Genomic DNA, 19227 nt, shown 5'->3' with positions numbered 1-19227 from the left:
TCTCTTCACTGCTGCCATCTACTTAATTAAGTCATTGTCAATCTTCTGTAAGCATGCAACGTTGGTTGATAGAAATGTGTTTTGAAATCCCTGTTTGTTTGTTTTATAATTATCTGATTACACAGGAAAAAAAAAAAAAAAAAGACAGATCTCTGGTATATTACAATAAGTAAAAATCCAGCAATAGCACTATCCTTTTCTCTTTCAAGAGATTTTCTCACCTCCGAACAGTCCACGCAATCCAGTCTTTACAACTTGTGGGATTTTAAAAATGTGATGAACCCAATTGTGGCCAAAGTTTGGTTACATCATTTTAACACTAGTTTCAGGTTAGAGATGCCTTTTACTATGATTTTTACTCAGTTTATGAGAGGTGATGGATGTCCAGAGTCTGAAAAGGTTTATTCCAGGATTTTGGCAAAACTATTGCCTCAAAATATCTCCTGCCCATATACGTTTCAACGTCAATCCAGGCTGCAAATCACGGATGAGCCAGATCTCCCATGTTACATCAGCTGGTAATGGGGAAAAGAAGAGGGACGTAGAAAAAGATTGTAAACTAGCAGATTTGGCTGCATCTTGGCCACTGCTTGTGAAATAGGAGGGCAAAAACATTATAAAATATTTGTCCCATTATATTCAACACTCCGTATTTTGATTATATCAAAATTTTACTGCTGTTATGTTGTATTAATAACAACAGAAATAATACAAAGAAGAGATGATGCGTTGAAATTAGAACCACAGATCCATAGGTGGGTTTCAAAAGGCATCATTCTCAACTCACCCCGAGGTGTTTGCCCACGCCAAGGGTTTTGATTAGTCTTGGATTACTACAGTGGGGCTGGGAAACAAAACCTTTGATCTCAAGAGATCTGAACAATCCTTGTTACTTTTACTGACAACAGACATGCTGCAGACTGAATAGTGTTAACATTCAGATGAGAGCTGAAAACTCAAGTGAGAGCTATGCTACGTTCTCACTTTCAAGACTCTGGTACCATGCATAACTTTGAAATTAAAATACAGTGTGACTACCTCTCTAAGTGTTTAAATTAATATATTTAATAATTCCTACAGTAATAAGTCTAAAGTGAAAAATAAGGCTTAGAAGAGGAGCAAGTACTTTTTTTTTTTTTAAATATTTGTAGTATGTATACTTACAGAACAGCTGGGTATGCTTTTTCTACACAAGAATTTGTAATAAATAAATAAAAAAAATTGTTTTGGCCACTAAATGTACATAATATTTTTAATATGCATATAGTTATTAGGATTTTTTTTTTTTTTTTTTTTTTAAGAGACAAGGGTGTAGTCAAGATTTGATTGCGTTGCCTAAATTTAGGTATCTAATCCTTTTTAAATGTTCTAAGACATCTTACTTGGCTTCTAGCACCTAATCTCCAAGGGCAGAACTCTCCTATACATTCGGTGCCAGCCCTGCGAGGGTCAGTATGATACTCAGGATCCTCTCAAACAACACTAAATACCAACAATTAGGTAACCGATTCAAGACCACGATCTTCAAAGAATCGCATAAGGGAAGATGCTTTCCAGGACCATGATAACTTGCTCTTGCAAAAATTCCAGAGTAACGCAGTAATATATATATATTTTTAAAAACAGGAATGATCCATTTTAAATTCAAACGTGATTTGAGAATTTCTTTAGAAAACTAATTTATTTTCAGCAGGAATTTACTTCTAAGAAAGATTATATCGACAAATGAGACAGTCAAGAAGAGAGCATAGGTTTCCTTTTAAAAGCAAAAGTTTCCAAGGATTGTAGAAGAGAGACTTTAGCTTTTCTCCTTTTTTTTTTTTCCTTCCTAGATATTTTTCTTTCAAACGTTTTTCAGATTAACCCTCAGTGTTGTTTTCAGCACTCTCACCTCTCACTAAAGTAACTAACAGAGTTCACCAGTGAAATGCATTACCAGTCCCCCTGTCCTCCATCCCCCAAATCACTCTCTACTTAAAACATTTGTATCTACCACAGTATTTATGGTTTTACCCGTTCTCAGCACACAGGGGACCACAAATGCCACGACAAAGCCTGATTTTGTGGTGCGGTAGCTCCTCGTCCCACACCACACCCTGCACATCATTACTTAACATACGCCCACATTCACCGTTGCCCCTTTTTGTTGCAGACCCTATTGTAAGTTCATATTTGTCAGCTAGTATTACATACAAGCCACAGAATTACAGATAATGACCACAGGGGAGAAAAATACCCAAATATTAGGCCATACCATGATCTCGTAAGACATTGATCACAACCAACTCTAATTAGGAACCATTCAGTTGAGTTCTCCAGGACATCCATCTCCCTGCAGCACAAGATCATCCCCTTTAAGATATTTTGATGCTTGGTTTAATTTATGTGCAGATATGCTTGGCAACCCCCAGCTTCTGGAGATTATTCCACTATCCGAAAAATCATGCAGTTCATAAGTTTTCCTGTCATAAATTTTACTAGATGACTTGATAAATTACTTTTTTCCTTGTTAGTTTGGAGCTCTATGTAATAGTATTTCCTGTAGCATTACTGTCAAACAACAAACCCCATCAAAAAGTCACCCATGACAACTATGAACACCCCCCAAAATCCCTTGCTACAGTGTGCAACACTGTGGTCCTTCTTGGTGCCTAAAAAACTCTTCTTTAGGGGTTATCAAGAATTTCTTCAGCTTCCTGAAGTGTTACTAAGCAAAAAGCTATTGTAACGCAAATAGTGCTGCGGTTAGAAAAGAAATAAAAGGCATGTCTTAAATGCTTGATCATACACTACATGCCATAAAATCCATGGTATGCTTGTGGCTGACCACACTAACCTAGCTGACTGCCTCTTCTGCTCCCATTCTACCGACTTACTCATCTCAATGTTGAAAAGAAAGCACATGACAATACCATTGGAAGGGGAAACTGCGCTGCGTCTAGGGCTACGGGTTGGGAAATTAAGACTTTCAATTCTGATTTTGTTTATTTATTTATTTTACATATTGAGAACAAAAACCCAACATTCTAGCTATTTTTTTTTTTTTAATATGTGATGCACAATATTAACAAAAGAATGCAAAGCTTTGGTTGCAAAAAAAAAAATTAGTGTTCCCATCAGGTTCCATCACCAGGCTCACATTTACTAATCAATGTTTGGGTACCATAGTTTTTTGTTTGTTTGTTTGTTTTTCCGCCCCTCTGGAGAAAGAAGGGTAAGATGTGGAAATGAAAATTCTTTTGAAAGCAAAAAACGTTCTGTATCTTAAAATAGACATTGAAACGCAGAGGCAAAAGGGAAGAGCCCACACCAGTAACATGCACATATTAATTGATTCCCCAACTACTGTGGGCTCAATTACAGTATTTGTTGTCAAGAGTTTTAAAGCTTGGAAAAATTAAAAAAAAAAAAAAAAATCTTGGCTACAGCTTGGCATATGCAGGTCTTAACCCAGAAACAAGCTGTTTTATAATTATTTCTGAAAATTGCTTCAGTCCATTTTATTTTCTGTGCTTGCCTGGGAAGTGTGAAAAGGAAAGAAAAACCTATTTTTGACTCGAGGCTTTCAAGACATTTTGGTTCTCAGCTAGCAAGTAACCCAGTTTGAGCCTGATATTTCCGAGATGAACTTTGGACCATTCTGCTGGCTTCGCACTAAGGCTGGCTACACGCGTAACTGCTCGCGGAAGCGAGGAAGGCTTTGCTGCCTGGGCTGTACGTGATCGCACAGACTGGCAAAAGCAGAATGTCACCAAGGCAGAGGGTGGCTCCAAGGTTAGGTCCTACTCAAGACACGTTCACGTCTTTCTAGGCATACTCACATATGTCTTAAAAATGCAATCAATAACCTCCTAAAACTTCTAAAAATTCACAAGATGGCAAGACATAATGGGAAACCACAGCAATGCAAATGCACGAGAAATTAAGGATACACAAACAAGGAAAACTGTCCGTGTTGTAATATTAAAAATAAAGCAGGAAACGATCCTGTTGGACCTTCACATTTGTAGCTGCTCTCTGGAAGCTGGCAGCTGACGGAGGACCTGCTCTCCTCTGCCCACGGAGCCTTTGGCAGCCGCAAGGCTGGGGCTGCTGGCTGCCTTTGAAATGGATATGTCGGGTCAGTGGGAACGCTGGGGTATTTCTGAATGGGGAGTTTATTTCTTTAAAATAATAATAATAACAAAAAAATAAGCTGTTAAAAAGAGCTGCTTTTTTTCCCCCAGCCACCACTTCCCCCCCACCCATAAACCAACTCCCCCTTCTAAAACCACCCAGCCCATTTGTGCTGACCCAGCGGGTCTGCTCCAAAGGCAGCTCCGGTCCCGAGGCAGAGCCAGCCGGAAAACCGCCCTGGTTCCTCATAGCCCAGGCTCAGACATATGGTCCCAGCAAGCTCACATAATCAGCAATAGTTAAAAAAAATAAAAATAATAAAAAAAAAATCCCTAGATTTTGCTCCTCTTTTCTCATAGTTCATTGATAAAGAACATGTCAGTAGAGTTGAAGAATCCTGCTGGTTAAAGGTATCATCCTTCGCTGCTCATATGGTCTGGGCTCTTACTTGTCAATTAGATTAATCCAAGCCATTTTAGAACAATAAATATAAGTACAGATGGAATATAAGCATATTGAAGATTACTGTTTTTGACGGCTGTTGTTTATTAAATCAAAAATAATGTTGCAATGAGGATTTTGTTGATATTTCAAATGGAAAGGAAAAGTAAATAGGAATCAGATACTCCTTAAGAAAAAAACAACCCTCCAAAACAGCCCATGGGTAATAAAAAGGCAATGATTTTTCTTACAATGCCACCTATGAGCTACCTTTAGAGAGGGGATATGGCACCTATAAACTCAAAACACTAGGTATGTTGAAATCCATAAAATTTCCAATTACTGCTTCAGGATTTATTGTGCACATATGGAAAATAATACTTGTAAAAGAGAAAGGGGTTTGTGCCTGGTGCTGTCAATACTGTGAAGGATGGGGTGATTATAAAGCAAATTAACAATACTTTTAAATGTGCATTCACTTATCTTTCCAATTAAATCCTTGTTAAACAACTGCACAGACAGTAATGGTGCTTCTGCAAAGCACTGATCAAGACAGTTTTATTGTAATTTTTACTCTGTAACAATTAATCAAGTAGGCATTTTCTTTATTATTAAATTATTTAGTTAATAAATATTCGCAATCAGTTCGCATATTTGTGGTTTACATTTTACTTTTAATTTTTCTTAAACTGCATTTTATTCCAGGATACTCATAGAAGAAATAGCAGAAAAATTTTAATCCTTTTTGCCAAAATGTTTTTGTTAACCCAAGGTGGTGTCAGGGAAAGAGTAAATTCACCTTTTCCCCCACGATGTAGTTACAAATTCAGATAGCCGTCTTTTCACATATTTTCTATATTCCATAAGAAACGTGCCTCTCTCCAGTAACAATATCTAGCCTCTGTAAAAATTCATATGTTTCCCCTCTTTGGTACATAAGTATAGTAACTGAGCAGTAAAAACACAGTAATTGACCTTTGGATGCTACGCGGTGTTTTGCAGTTAACGCACAAGGTATTGCAAATGAAATAACGGGATGCAAAGGTCATCTGTACTGCAAATACCAAGCATTTTGCAAACAAAGCATTGGATATAAAGACAATTAGGAACTCTCTTGTATTATGTATGAACCAACACTTGCTGAATGAACCAATAAGTATTGAAATTTGTATTTCTATGGTTAGTTTCCCTGAACATATATGCATTAGGATAGAATCTCAGTGTTTCAGCAATGTCTTATGAACCCTTTATAGCTCCATTTTTTTCAGTTAATTTAGTACTCATGAAAATTGCTTGTTTGACAGTCCTAGAAATTGAGTGTCTTTCTGGCTACCCAGCAGACTAGTGCAGGAGGCATAAAGAACTAAGTTTCTGTCTCCTCATTCAGCAAGGGTCTCTGGTCTTCAAACGTGGAGGGCAACGGAGGGTTTGCTGGGACAGAGATGTGGGACACCGAACTACAGGGTTTAATGCAAGGAAAGCCTTACCTCATTATATCACCATGTGCATCAACATGACAGCTTAGATCAGAGCAGGGAGCATGCCACAGACTCACACTCTTATATACTAACACCCTTATGGATGAACCCTGTTTTTTTTTTCTTTCTTTTTTTTTTTTCTTTTGTTTCTTTCTTCTCTCAGGCACTTTTTGCACCAGCATTAGCATTTCTGATCAGGTCAGAAACTTGATTTTGAAAGGCACCTTCCAGCTGTCCCCTCTTTCATATTGTGTTGCCACTCTGATTACAGATCTGCTCCTGGGGGCCCTAATGAGCCCTGAACAGCCCCACCTGGGCTCTCCCCACCCTTTGGGCCAAGGCAATTGATATTTTCAGTAGCATCCTTATACCCTGGAAATGCCACCATGTTCTACGTGGCTTAACAGACATACTTATGATCATGTACCCCTTCTAGAGGTGTCAATTAGCCCTATAAATATCTGAAATGGCTTTAACTTACTAGATGGTGCTAAAAATCAGCAACAGTCCTGCAGATTTTTCATTAAATTCCCAAAGAATTACTAAGTACTACTAATATATACATACGATATTCCTGAAGTTGCAGCTATTAGACTTAATATTATGAAAAGTGTAAGAATGGACATCTCTGACTAATGTCTGTGACTATTATACAAGCCTGTGCCATAGGTTCACAGCTAGAAATATTAAATTACTCCTAATTCAGTTTCTAAAAACACAATTCTTTCAGCACTTTTAGACAAAGTATGAATGTCTTGATGTCACTAGTGGTCCAAACAGCTTGCACTGCCGTGATTCACTGATTTGAAAAATGATGACTTAGAGTTTCAAAAGTGCTGAGAGATGTTATAGCTTGGTCCTCTTATGATCAACTGATCTTTTCGGCTCTTAATGGGAAAATAAATCATAGACAAAAGATAATCCTGTTGCACAGAAGCAAAAAAGGTGTGATATCAATAGACTTTTATAGAAAAAGAAAACTCTGTGAAAGGGATAAAGTAAATAAGGTAGTTTGTTCTGCTGATGTTCCTGTTGTCAAGGTCAAAGCTCTCTTCAAGAGCTGCCTACCTCAAGAAATGAGAATGAAACGAAGTATATTCAGAGAATTTAAAAGTGGAAAAGATATGGAGCATGTTTTTTTTTTTTTAATTGCAAACCCCTTCCCACTCCCCTCGAAATATAGAATTTCAAGGTTCCTTTTAGATTTTCACTGTTCTTTTTTCTTCTTTAATGATAAAGCTGTCAATTGTTAGTTGTTTTCCTTTCATATTCACCAGTTTTCTTAGTTCATTTTTGATGCTGCAGATGACATTAACTGTATAGAAAAAGGAGCCAAATAAAGCTCTGCTATATTCTAATTAATGACTATTCTAATAAAAAGTACTTTGATATGGCAGCCAGCCTAGAGTCTCTTCTATGATCTTTAATTTTCAATATGATACATATTATTTATATCCTATAAATGTAGGTGTAACACAATAGCAGAGCAAGCAGGAAGAAACAGCCCATTAAGTATTTGGCCTGTATAAGAACTGATTGCACAGTCAATCTCTGCAATGTAAATAGGCTTTTTTAGAACATTTGTTTGCATTTATAATTAAATTAGACTTTCACTAAAATGAAGGATCTCTATTGGAATGTTAACCAGAAAGTCTTATTTAAAAATGCTGCTTTCCTAGTGACTTTTGTGAGTCCATGGAACGGTATCTGAAATTCGTGCTGTCACACTTGGGGGGACACCAGGTGGAGACCACTACTGCCCTTCCAAGCACACACTAAAGTAAATCCTGTTCCCCCAGTCTGCCCACGGTGTTTTTTGCAGGTACAGGGAGCTCCTGAGACATGGCTATTCGCCCAGAGGAAAGCTGATTAGATCCCCTCCTCACTCCGCTCCACACCCCTTTTTGTTGCCTAACCAGCTCTCTGCACCTACAACTTCCCTGCTGCTGCCTGATGGGCCTGCTAGGTAATCTGTGGATCTGGCTGTTCTGAAATCCATTTAGGGATTAGGAGGGACCACGAAGTGGGTATATATCTTCCAGTCAGCAGCCTGGAAGTCGGGATAATATTAGCAGGATGCTAAAACACACACACACACACACACACACACACACACAAGCATCCATGACTGTAGAGCCACACCGTGAGTTAATGGGCTGTTCCCTGCCTGTAGCTTCCTACCTAGCAGAGAGAAAGGATGTTATTTAAACAAATGAAACAGCGATCTGCAATTTTAAAGCCATTCTTTGTGCCTGAATTACTTCGTGAAGGTTCTGATTAGCAACTGTTAGATTATTCTCTGGGGGCTGAAATGCTGGACTCTCTCCTTTCCCCTCACGTGGTGTTGGTGTCACCCCTGAGGAATGCAAATGTGGCATTAGGGTTTACAGCAGAGCGTCTTTGGTACGTCTGTGAGCATCTACCTGAATAAAGGCTAACTTCAGACCTGCCCAGATATTTGCATATCTGAGATTTTAACGGGCATGTAAGGGGGCTTGGCTGGATAATTTGACCTCCCACTGAAAATTTATTTCATTATGATACAATATGCATGACTGCTCTAGTTGTATCAACAAAGACTAACACAAGAAACAATAATTGTCACAACAGATAACATGATAACATAGTGCTCCAACAGCATTATTTCTCTTTGAATTTTCTTTGGTCACTCAACAGGCAGGTTTACTGCAGGTGCCCTAAGTAGCCAGTGTCAGAGTGGCTTTAATGTACCATTAACTTCACCTACATATATTCATTTTTCACAGTGGTATAAACCAGAAGAAAAAGGTGCCTGGTACCTCTGTGCTGCAAAAAGCCAGCTTAGACTTCTGTCTAGCTTTGCAGTATCAGCCCATCTGTTTTAGGTGAAAACTTGAGCAGTAATGTTAACCTCAAGTACGTTAACCTTTGGATGCCATGAGACATGATAGACAGGACCATTATTTTTATGGCACATTTTTTCCTGAGCAAAGATCCTGGGGAGCGAAGAAGGATAGAAAATCCTGGGTTTGCCTCTCCGTCTCCAAACAAAATACAGTGCACAGTCACTTGGAAGCCAAGGCAGACTACATTATCGACACACAAATACCCAACAGCCATAAATCTAAGGGAACCCAAGTAACGAGTCAAAACCATGAGCCTGATGATTTATTCAGTCTCACTGAATTTACTGGCATAAATACTGATTCCTCATAAAGCAGCTTCCAGGTTCAGCTGAAGACAAGACTGGTCTGGAGCAGCTGAGAAGGTTGCAGACAGATACTGCTCCCCTGAAACCTTCATTAGAGCTGTAAATGCAGGCTTGAAGGTGGGAGTATTCTTATGTGACACCACAATTATTATGATAATTTTTGAGTCAAAAGCCTTAGTTTATACATAACACAAAACCAATTGAGGAAGTTGTTTTCCAACAATTACCAGCTACAAACAAACAAACAAAACGACATACACTGCACAGTATTTAGCAGTTCCAGTAATAGTTTTCAGGTAACCGTGAAAGAGTGAAGAAAAAGTAGGATAAAAAGTTGCAGCAGCTTTGCATTTATTCTTGATTAATATAAGAGCATAAAGTCTTGAACACAATTTAAGATTTTTTTTTTCTTCCAAATTTCTGAAAAGCTTAATTTGTTTTTCTCATTAAGTGGGATCAGGGGGTTCACTGTCATCAATGGTATTTGCTAAGCTATTAAATGTGAATATGTTTAGTCTTTGCCAAGAGTAGTACACTGTTCAGAGAGGTCAATGTATTTGCCATATATCCTAATTAGCTACCAATATCAGCTTCCACACCTGTAACAGTATCTATTGATCAATGTTAGATTCCTTTAGCTACATCTGTGTACACGTGTACATATGTACATTATATGCGGAATCTGGGGCAATACATTCATTAAACAAAACCATAACAGAATGGTTGGTTCTAATTCTGGTTCTCAAGTTCCCCAAACATTCACCTTTCTTCTTCTCATTTCCTGGGATCAAATCTTTGCCTTATTGAAATCAGAGGTAAATCTTCCACTGATCCCGTCAGAGCTGGGACTTTAGTTTTAGTATTTCCTTTTCAGTTCTTTTCAGCACCTTTTTCTCTTTGTCTGTTTTCCTTTGGATCCCTGTTCTATTTTTAGTTTTGTTTAACTTTCAACATCCAAACAATCTGCTATTTTTCCTTTTATTCTTTTTTTTTCTCACTTTGATTCTTTGGTTTTCTACATATGCTTTGTTTTTGCCACCTTATTTCATTTATCCATTTCCTCCTTTTTTCTGTTTGTTTCTCATCTCCTGTTTAACTACTATTTTCCTCTGCTTACTGTGCTGTTTTTCCTCTCTCCTAACTGACATTTCCCTCTGTGCAATATCTTTCTACCTTCCCTTTCCTCTCTTTTCCAAAACACAGCTCATCATTCTATGCCACTAATGTATAGCAGATTCTGAAATTCTGTCATCTGAGACAGTTAAATACTAAACAAAACATTACCAGGGTGGAGGAATCACTTACCCTGATTGACAACAAATCGTAACTTCTGTATTGTTGCCAGATTGCCGCTAACTCTGTATATTCCATCAACTTCTAGACCTGAAAGAGAAACACATATTTCATTTTAGATCATATAAGTATTTTTCTTTGTATGTCTGTCAAGAAGCCAGAAGCACCCTAACAAGTATGAAGAAGTGCAGTGTAGTGAATGACTGAAAAATAATCCACCTGACAAAAACTGAAGTGCCTCCTGCCTGATTACAACAACAATGAAAAATAAAAGTGGTGGATTAGCTTAAGTGAATACAAAATACCTGACTGTAATTATCTTGTAATTCTGTCAGCAGAATACGATTCTGCAAAGGTATTTGAGTGTGATGAGAAAGGAAGAGTGAATTAGCTCTTGTGTTCATAGAGAAGGGCTGTTTGGGATACGCACGACAGTATGTTAGCCGTGCTGAAATGCGGGGTGCTTCTACTAATAGCTTGTATCAATAGGGGAAGCTTGTCAGTCTGGGGCCTGGGTTTTTCAGATGTGAATTTCTGAGGCTGTGACCTTCTGAAATAAAGTGGTGAGATGCCCACTCTGAAATCATGACGTGTGTGAGACTATACACAACTAAAGCTTCTCTACTATATTCTTCATAGCAGATCAGACAAGTTTGAAGCTGAAATTAAATATCCCAAATAGCATATGCCCCGGAGTGCATTTCTTCATTAATATAGGCCATCCTTTTCAAGGACAACCTGACAGTCTTGTTTCTCCCTGCATATCTACTCAAGGTTTATCTTCTAGGTGAAACTAGATGTCATACTCCCTTTTGTGACATATTATCTCCTACAGCAAGCTCTGCTGATATGACTGTTTAAAATAGCACTTCCAGCCCCGGTTGCATAGCTCTAGCATTTCAAAGCACATGGGAACTGCTCTCCTTTCCTTGGGGAATTAGCTATTGTGCAAACAATGACCGAATCTGCATGCTTAAAAACTGAAAACACAAAACTGTACATTGTCATTCCACATTTAAGACTTGCAAGTAAACAAGAAGCTAAGAGAATCTACACCAAACAATTTTTAAGGCTACTCATCGCTTGGAACACAAGTTTTAATTAGCTTTTGGCAAACAATTTCAGAGAAAGCCTTTCTCGTGGAAAATGTTAATTTGTCAAAACAAAATATTTTCAAGAAATATTTCAGTTCTGACAGTGTGTCTAGTGGGAATTTTTCCTTTTCCAATTCAGGGTGAGGAAAAAGGAAAAATGGAAAGTATAGGAAAAAGTGAAAACAAGTCAAAAAGCAACTCAGAAGCCCAGTTGTAATTACACTTAAACAGGAGGGAGCTGAAGTTCAAGTCCTCATTTCAAAGATACTTGCATCATGCCTTGGCAGATGAGTGCCCCAAGCAGCAGCGTCCAATGTTTGGAGGTAATGTCACTATCTTGAGGCTTTTTAAAAGATTTAATTTTACTTTTGCTTCAGACAGAAACAAATTACTGTTGCTTTTTGTTTGTTTGTTTGTTTTTCTCCCTGCGAAATACAGTTCTTACTTTATGTCTACCCTGCTAGGAACTTTCTGATTTGGTTTACAAGAAATAATCTATTTTAAAGAAGAATAACAATTCCATATTATACATTGGTTATCTATTCCTCTTATTAGACAATTTTCTACCCTGCACCTGTGGGTATCCTGCAACATAATACTGAAAGTGATGATTCATTTCAGGAAGATCCCCTTTGGTTACAGAGGGATAAAGAATAAGTTTATTTAAGAGAAATCAAAAAGGATTTGCCAATCAAGAACGCTTGGAAGTTATCCACCAACTGGATATATAACATATGAGCAAATGGAAATTACTAAAATGTTTAAATAATGCAATTTTATCCTAAAACTGAGGAGATTCATTCTGTCTTAGAAAGGGGAAAGTGAGAGAGCAAAAGTAGTTCCTTGTTTAGGAATATGGGACTCCTGTTGGTAACAGATTAAGAATTGCATCAAGTAAATTGAAGTCTAAACCAAAAAGTAAAGAGGAAAAATAAAACAAACAAACAAAAAGCCCCAAAACAGAATGTTAACTTTTGTTTGGATTTAACTCAACTCAGTTCTCAACCTATTGGGATATGTGGAAGTGAAAGCAATACATGTCACTTTGGGTGAAATAGCAGTGTCTTGCATTAATAGCATCAATTTGGAACAGCTCAACCCCCTCGGTATGAAACTACATAAATTATCCAGATCGAGTGAAAATGACAAACTATGTTGTAAATTGGAGGATATTACATCTTGCAAAATGATGTGGAGTATATAAGTGAATTATTATTGTTATAAATTTACTTTGGTCCAGAAACGAGCTCTGATTAGCATTTCATTTGGACACTATACAATATGGCAGGGAGAAAAAAATCCAAGAATATCAAGCCAATTATAGTGTTCACGTGCCATCAACTTTCTGCTCCAAGAACTTTGAAAGTTAAGCCAAACCAAACCAATGTAAATTGGTGGATTTGGACATCCTTTTCATGACCACATTATCTTAGCTGGATTGTTAACAACTTATTTTGGAAATCCAATTAGGCGCAAAAAAGAGAGAGGGAGAAAGAAAGAAAGAGATGTCTTTACAGTTCTAATGTCCTGATTTTGTGAGCAATTTTCAAAGCAAATTTACTTTTAAGGGCACCTCTATCAAGAATAAAAACATCACTGCACTGCTGTCAGTGTTTCTTCACGGCAGGCTATAAATACTTAGGGAACAAGATGAAACAAAAGTTGCTCAGAGTTTCCTATCTGGTGCTGGCGTTCAAGTATAGCGGTAAAGAACATTTCAGGAAAAATATTCATTTTAATAAAGTCCAACTGCTTGCTCACTGTAGGCTGACCTTCTTGTGCTTTGGAGTGGGTTTTATCAGAAATGAATTACTGGATTTTGCCCTGGAGGGGAAGAATTACCTTATTTGCTTTATATCCCAAGCTCCAACTTTGTTTTTGTTTGTTTTAATGAGGAACCTGAGAATAGCTTGGGCCTGCAATTACAAATGGCAGCCAAAGACTTGATAAAGAATTCAATGTTTCCATCCTTCTAAATTTTGTAAAGGTATAAGAAATGTAGGAAAAGGATGTACTCAAGAATACATCACTTTAACACCCCAACTATAGGCAAGGTTTAGCTTTCATTATAAATTCACATGGGCTTACCCGATAAGAAAGTTAACAGGCAGCCAAATTCAGGTTTGGTAGGAATTCATAAACAATCAACATGATATACACTCTGCAGAACTGCACTGAAGGTCTTAGAAGAACTTTTAGTTAACAACATTTCTTGCACTCCTGCTTTTAGCCAAAGTGGAAACAACCATGCACGTAGGTCAGTGCCAGCTCCAGTAGCAGTTTGAGCTGGAGCCAGGCAGTGCAGAAAAAGCACTAAAAACCCAGGCAAAGGAAGAGTTTAGGTGATATCCAAACAAAAGTTGTAAAATGTTAGGCTTTGATACTGGTTGAAGTTGTTCTGATGCTTTATGAACTGGCTTAAATGAAATGCTGTCATTAATCCTATTTTGGTGCAGAGAATGAATCCCTCTCCCAAATCACACTGCGTTCTGCCTAAGCTTAATGAATGTTTGACAACATCTTAAAATTGAACATATAACAGGAAATTCGGGGGGATGAGGGGAAAGTGGTTGGGGTGTTGGTTACATAGATATTTTTCTCTCTGTTTGTTTTTTTAACAAGATTTAGAACTTGAAACATATCATCTTAAATGATACGAGGTAACTTTCTGCATAGAAACCCATGAAACTTTTACAATTAATGCATCCTGAAGTAGGTGTGGTCCCCAGGCCTGTTAGGAGTTTTATAAAAGAAACCATCGTGCTGGATTCAACAACAAAGTGAAGTACAAACTTGAAAAAAGGCATTCTTTAGTTAGTCCTTTCATTTAAAATCAGTTATGTTCAGGGCAAAAATATTGTATTTCAAAGGAGCCTATTATGCCTTCCCATAAACAGAAAGATCATACGTTTTAAAACTAAAGTATCATTATGTAATCAAGCTGTTGTATTATAAACTATTTTGTGGGCTCAGATGCCCAGGGCTATCTTTACAAATATTTCAGAGGTCATTATCAGGGTATGTTCTCCCTAAAACTATAATTCTTTCCTCCTGTTTTCATATACATCTTACCATAAATACCTGAGTTATAAAGATTTTTTTTTTTTAAAGTTTACTAAGGGCACAGAAATGAGGCATGAAGTCATTTAAAGAGGCAGAAGTGTGTGAATGCAGCAAACACACCAATGGCAAGCTGATGTGACCGATGAGAAAAACACCACAGAACAGCATACAACAAAAATAGTTTTACAAAAGATCAATACTTCTATGCCATTAGAAGGAAAATCACGAAGAGTATTAATGAATAAATTCAACATATTAAAATTCAGCACTGAAAGCACTGCATCTAGATTAGGGTACAAAAGGTACCTGGGCTTTCGGGTGAATATAGGATACATTTATTTATTTATTTATTTTGTCTGACACAATGGAAATCAGAGATGAAAATGATGAGAACAACAAACCAAGCCTGCATTACACCACGAAGACAGTAAGAACATGAAGGCATTAGCAGCACACACATGGAATTTATTGCATGTACAATGAGGTGCGATGCAGAGGTGGTGTGGTCAGAAGACGGTTGAACCAGCAAACCTGGTACGCAGCTCAGGTTGAAACGAGCACCAGCTTTGTTTGAACACGAGACTATTTGTGCTCAGTGGGGTTTTCAGCGCTGGTGACATCTTTATCCTGCTTTTTGGGGTTGTGCTGTGCGGAGTTAAGCGTGCCCTTAAACTCCTGAATAGTGGGGCTGGAGATGGACACCAGGATTTGCTCTGTTCTGCTGGAATGAAATCGTAACCACCCTTCTTGTGGGTGCCATACAATTGCCAAGCTAGACAGCTCCACCAGCCAGACAAGAACAAACAAACCTAGGAGACTGAAGAGCAGGTGATATTGGAAGTCACTCTGAAGGACAGAGAGATAATTGCTGTCATAAAAAAAATACAGTTTTCACTTACCAGTGATCATAATATACACGTGTTTTTCATTTGCAAATAAAATATAGAGAAATATTTCAAAATGACTAAGGTTGGAAAGAGTGGCAGAAGAGTTACTCTGATACTGTAAAAGCAGTAAGAGGGATGCACTCGGAGACTGGCTAGACTGACCTCGGTCCCAGACAGTCTACTTAAATAATTAATTCATGACTCTATGAACAAATAATTCAGAGCAAAATATAATTAATCTTAATCAGCATGGTTTCATGGAAATCAGGGCCCTGTCTAGCAAACTTGTTGCATCTTTTTGAAAGACTGGATTTTTGACAGGTCTGGATGATAAAGACAATGGTGTTGAAATAGTATATTTGGCTTTCCAAAATGCTTTTGACTCAGTACCACATGACATTTTGATTAAAGCACTTGCATTTTATGGAATTAACAGGGCATATATTACATGGATTAAAAATTGGCTCAATGACAGACCTCAAAATGTGGCAGTTAATGGGAGATATCAGTTAACAAGGTCATAACTGGAAGAGCTTGCAAGAGTGGAGCTCTCAGTCCAGTGCCATCTAATACCTTTATCAGAGATGTCAGCAACAATAAAAAATCTCTGTTGGCAAAGTAAGCAGATGACACAAAGATCAGGGAGGACAGGTAAAGTTACAGAAGGTCTGAATTGCCACCTTAAATGGTCTCAGTCCAGTAAAATAAGTTTTCATATGGAAAAACACAGGGCACACCCAGCACTCTGGACATAGGTTGCCAAGGACTTGGGGGTTATTTTAGATAACTTAGCTGAACAGAATCTCCCAGTTCAGTTCTACAGCAAAGAGGACTAATGTGATCCCTTGAATTATAGAAAGAGGATATCAAATAGAAGGGGGGAAGAGACCGCACCTCTCCATGCACTGCAAACAGCATCTCCAGTAGAACACTGTATTTGATACTGAGGCAAATAAAATGAAACATAAAATACATTCATCGTATTAAAGAGAGGAAGGAAAGATGACCTCTCTATGGGTACTTTTCACATGATTTGCAGGCACTGGACTCATCACCTCAGAACTGCCCAGTTGCAGAACCTCTAGCAGGCAAGCCCAAATTGAAAGTAGGATGAACAAGGTCTAATTTTTTCTATTAGTTCAAGACCGCATCAGATTTTAGTAAACACAAGGGTAGTGGGGGAAAGAAGGAAGGGAATAATTGTACTAGCTCTTAACAAGCTAAGAAATGAGTCTATAGGAGGTGTCTGACATGAGGTTTGGTGAATCTCTTTAGGAAATTAGCTAATGAGAAATAATCCTATGTTTGACTGCAATAATATCAAGAAGATGAGGGGCATTCCTACATAAAAAGAAAATCTCATTTTTTCTTGTGGTAATAACTTCAAGATGCAATGAAAGGAGAAAAGCTTGACTAAGATCTTATTGTTTTCAAGACCCCGTAGAAACTGTTTAATGGAAGCAATTACAACACTGAATATGAGCATTACACACTGAGAATAAGTAACAAGTGAATATGATGGATGATATACTTTATTCTGTTTCATATCACTTGATGGTAGAATTTCTGCTTGGATATTTATACACAAATAAATAAGGGTAGCGACAGTACAGAGCGAGTGCAATTTAAACTAGCACACAGTTCACTGCTATGCAGGGCTGCTGTCTCATGCCTAAATCAAGCTCACTCTGTCTCCGTCTTCTTCTCTATTGTATTTCTCTGTCTTTGACATTCAAGAAGTTTATGGTTTAAAAACCCCAGGAACAAGAAGATGTACTCAGAAGGCTCCCTGTAACAAGAAAAAAAACTAGGCTTTGAAGCTACTTGTTTTGAATGAAACCATCGAACATGCAGCGTGCTCACTGTAATTTTGCCGTTACTTCCAATATATACTTTTGCCGTTCCGATAGTCCTGCTTCTTGCAGCTAAACAAAGTGACCTCATTGTTTTCCACTGTATTTTCTTTTAAACATTGGCTGGGATGATTGAGATTCAGGAATGTGGGAAAATGGATTCCCAAGCCACGTCCATCCCCTTTAATTCTGAGCTGTAATTTTTGGCTTGGCTTGAATCACAGTCATCACATTTCAGTCTGAATCTCTCTGTAAAGTGATCTTTCTTAAACATTTCTTTCACTCATCATGGGATCAGAAACAAAGCCATTCTAGTCTTTCAGCGAAACACTTACAAACGTCTTTTTACAGCGACTCACAAGAGCTGAATTTCCTTTAAAAATGTTTGAAAAAGAGGAGGTTTTCATTGCCTGATTGTCCTCTTTGTGAATCTTGTCATCTGTATGCCATGAGCTACAGCTATTTTAATCTGTTTTTGTTTGCAATCCATTTGGTGTCCGCCCAAGAAAATGCAGGTGATTCTAATTAACTTACTGCTGAAGATGTGGAAAAATCTCAATTGTGCTACAGAAAATTATACACTTAAAACCTTCCCTCTATTATTTATAACGGCTTATTAATGAAAATGATTACATGAATACATTTACCACCTGATTCATCTTTGTTCAATTTTTAAATCAACAAGGTTTATGCTAAAGGGGAAAAATCCCTACCAAATGCAGACCTCAAGTACACACATCAGTCACTGGTTTAAATGGAATGGCAGTTAAAAAGAAATAACATCGTCTTACTCGATGCAACTCAGTATAATATCTGAAATTAGCAAATGTTTGGAAATATCCATTCTCTCTCTGTAATACATTAGTATTTAATTTTGTGGATGATTTTTTTTGTTTGTTTGTTTATTTGTTTTCTATTTTAATACCTCCTTCACCACTCCTAGTTGCTCTCATTTGCTGAAGTTACTACTTCTCATGTATAGGTTAGCAGGTCCTTTCTGACCAACACTTGATTTATCTGAAAAAAATAGAATATTTATGGTTCCTTGCTACTTTATCTTTATCAAATATACTTTTTTTTTTTTTTTTACTTTTTTTTTTCTTTTTTCTTTTTTTCCTGCTTGCCCAAATCGTCTTTCAGGACAATCAGAAGTCTTCAAAAGCTGAAGCTGAATGGTCCTTCACCAGAAATCCTTTCTCTTAGGATACAAGTGCAGCTTACACTTACCCATGTGGCATCGTGACCATATGGCACTATGGGGGCTGACAGAAGGGGATTTCAGGTAGAGAGGTCTAAGACATTTTTATGAGGGTCATTAAAGACTTTAAAGACTTTAAAGACTTTAAATACTACCACTGATTTTTCTTTTCTGGTAGGTAAAGCTGCTAATAGCAGTTTACCACCTCCCATCAGTTAGTATTTCTATTATTCCATGCCATGCAATATCTGCTATATATATACAATATAGTCTAACATGAATGTGATGACAATGTGGATAATGTGGTTTATTTTGGGGAGAATGAAAGCCTTAATAAAGGTTATCCTTTCAGGAGAAGCTGCTGATGGAAAACTCATCCACTATCTGACATGCTCAGAACAGCTGGGGATGTAATGTTGAGTGGAGGGGAGAAGAGAGCCAAGGTATTTTGTGTGTTCAAGAAATATATACAACGCTGCCATTTCTTACATCCCAGCTGTGCCTGTTAACTTCTGGAAACATGTAGAGCTCAGCAATAAAGCATACTTGACTGATATTTACTGCAATGTGCATTATAAGACAGTTTCTGTCGCACATTATGTTCTGAAAGAGTT

At 37.6% G+C, this 19227-nt stretch overlaps 1 protein-coding gene across 7 annotated transcripts in view; it reads right to left on the bottom strand.

Moving 5' to 3' along the window:
* The window catches only part of ARHGAP15 (Rho GTPase activating protein 15), a 331319-nt gene that overhangs the window by 95075 nt on the left and 217017 nt on the right, over positions 1 to 19227 (bottom strand). For all 7 annotated transcript variants that reach the window (XM_013189194.3, XM_066999696.1, XM_013189193.3 and 4 more), the window contains one exon: positions 10531 to 10608. In XM_013189194.3, the coding sequence (XP_013044648.1) occupies positions 10531 to 10608 (78 nt within the window). The remainder of the gene's footprint in view (positions 1 to 10530; positions 10609 to 19227) is intronic.

The sequence above is a fragment of the Anser cygnoides genome, chromosome 6, assembly GCF_040182565.1.
Source record: "Anser cygnoides isolate HZ-2024a breed goose chromosome 6, Taihu_goose_T2T_genome, whole genome shotgun sequence".
Lineage (NCBI taxonomy): Eukaryota > Metazoa > Chordata > Aves > Anseriformes > Anatidae > Anser > Anser cygnoides.
This window is presented reverse-complemented; position numbering and strand designations above follow the sequence as displayed.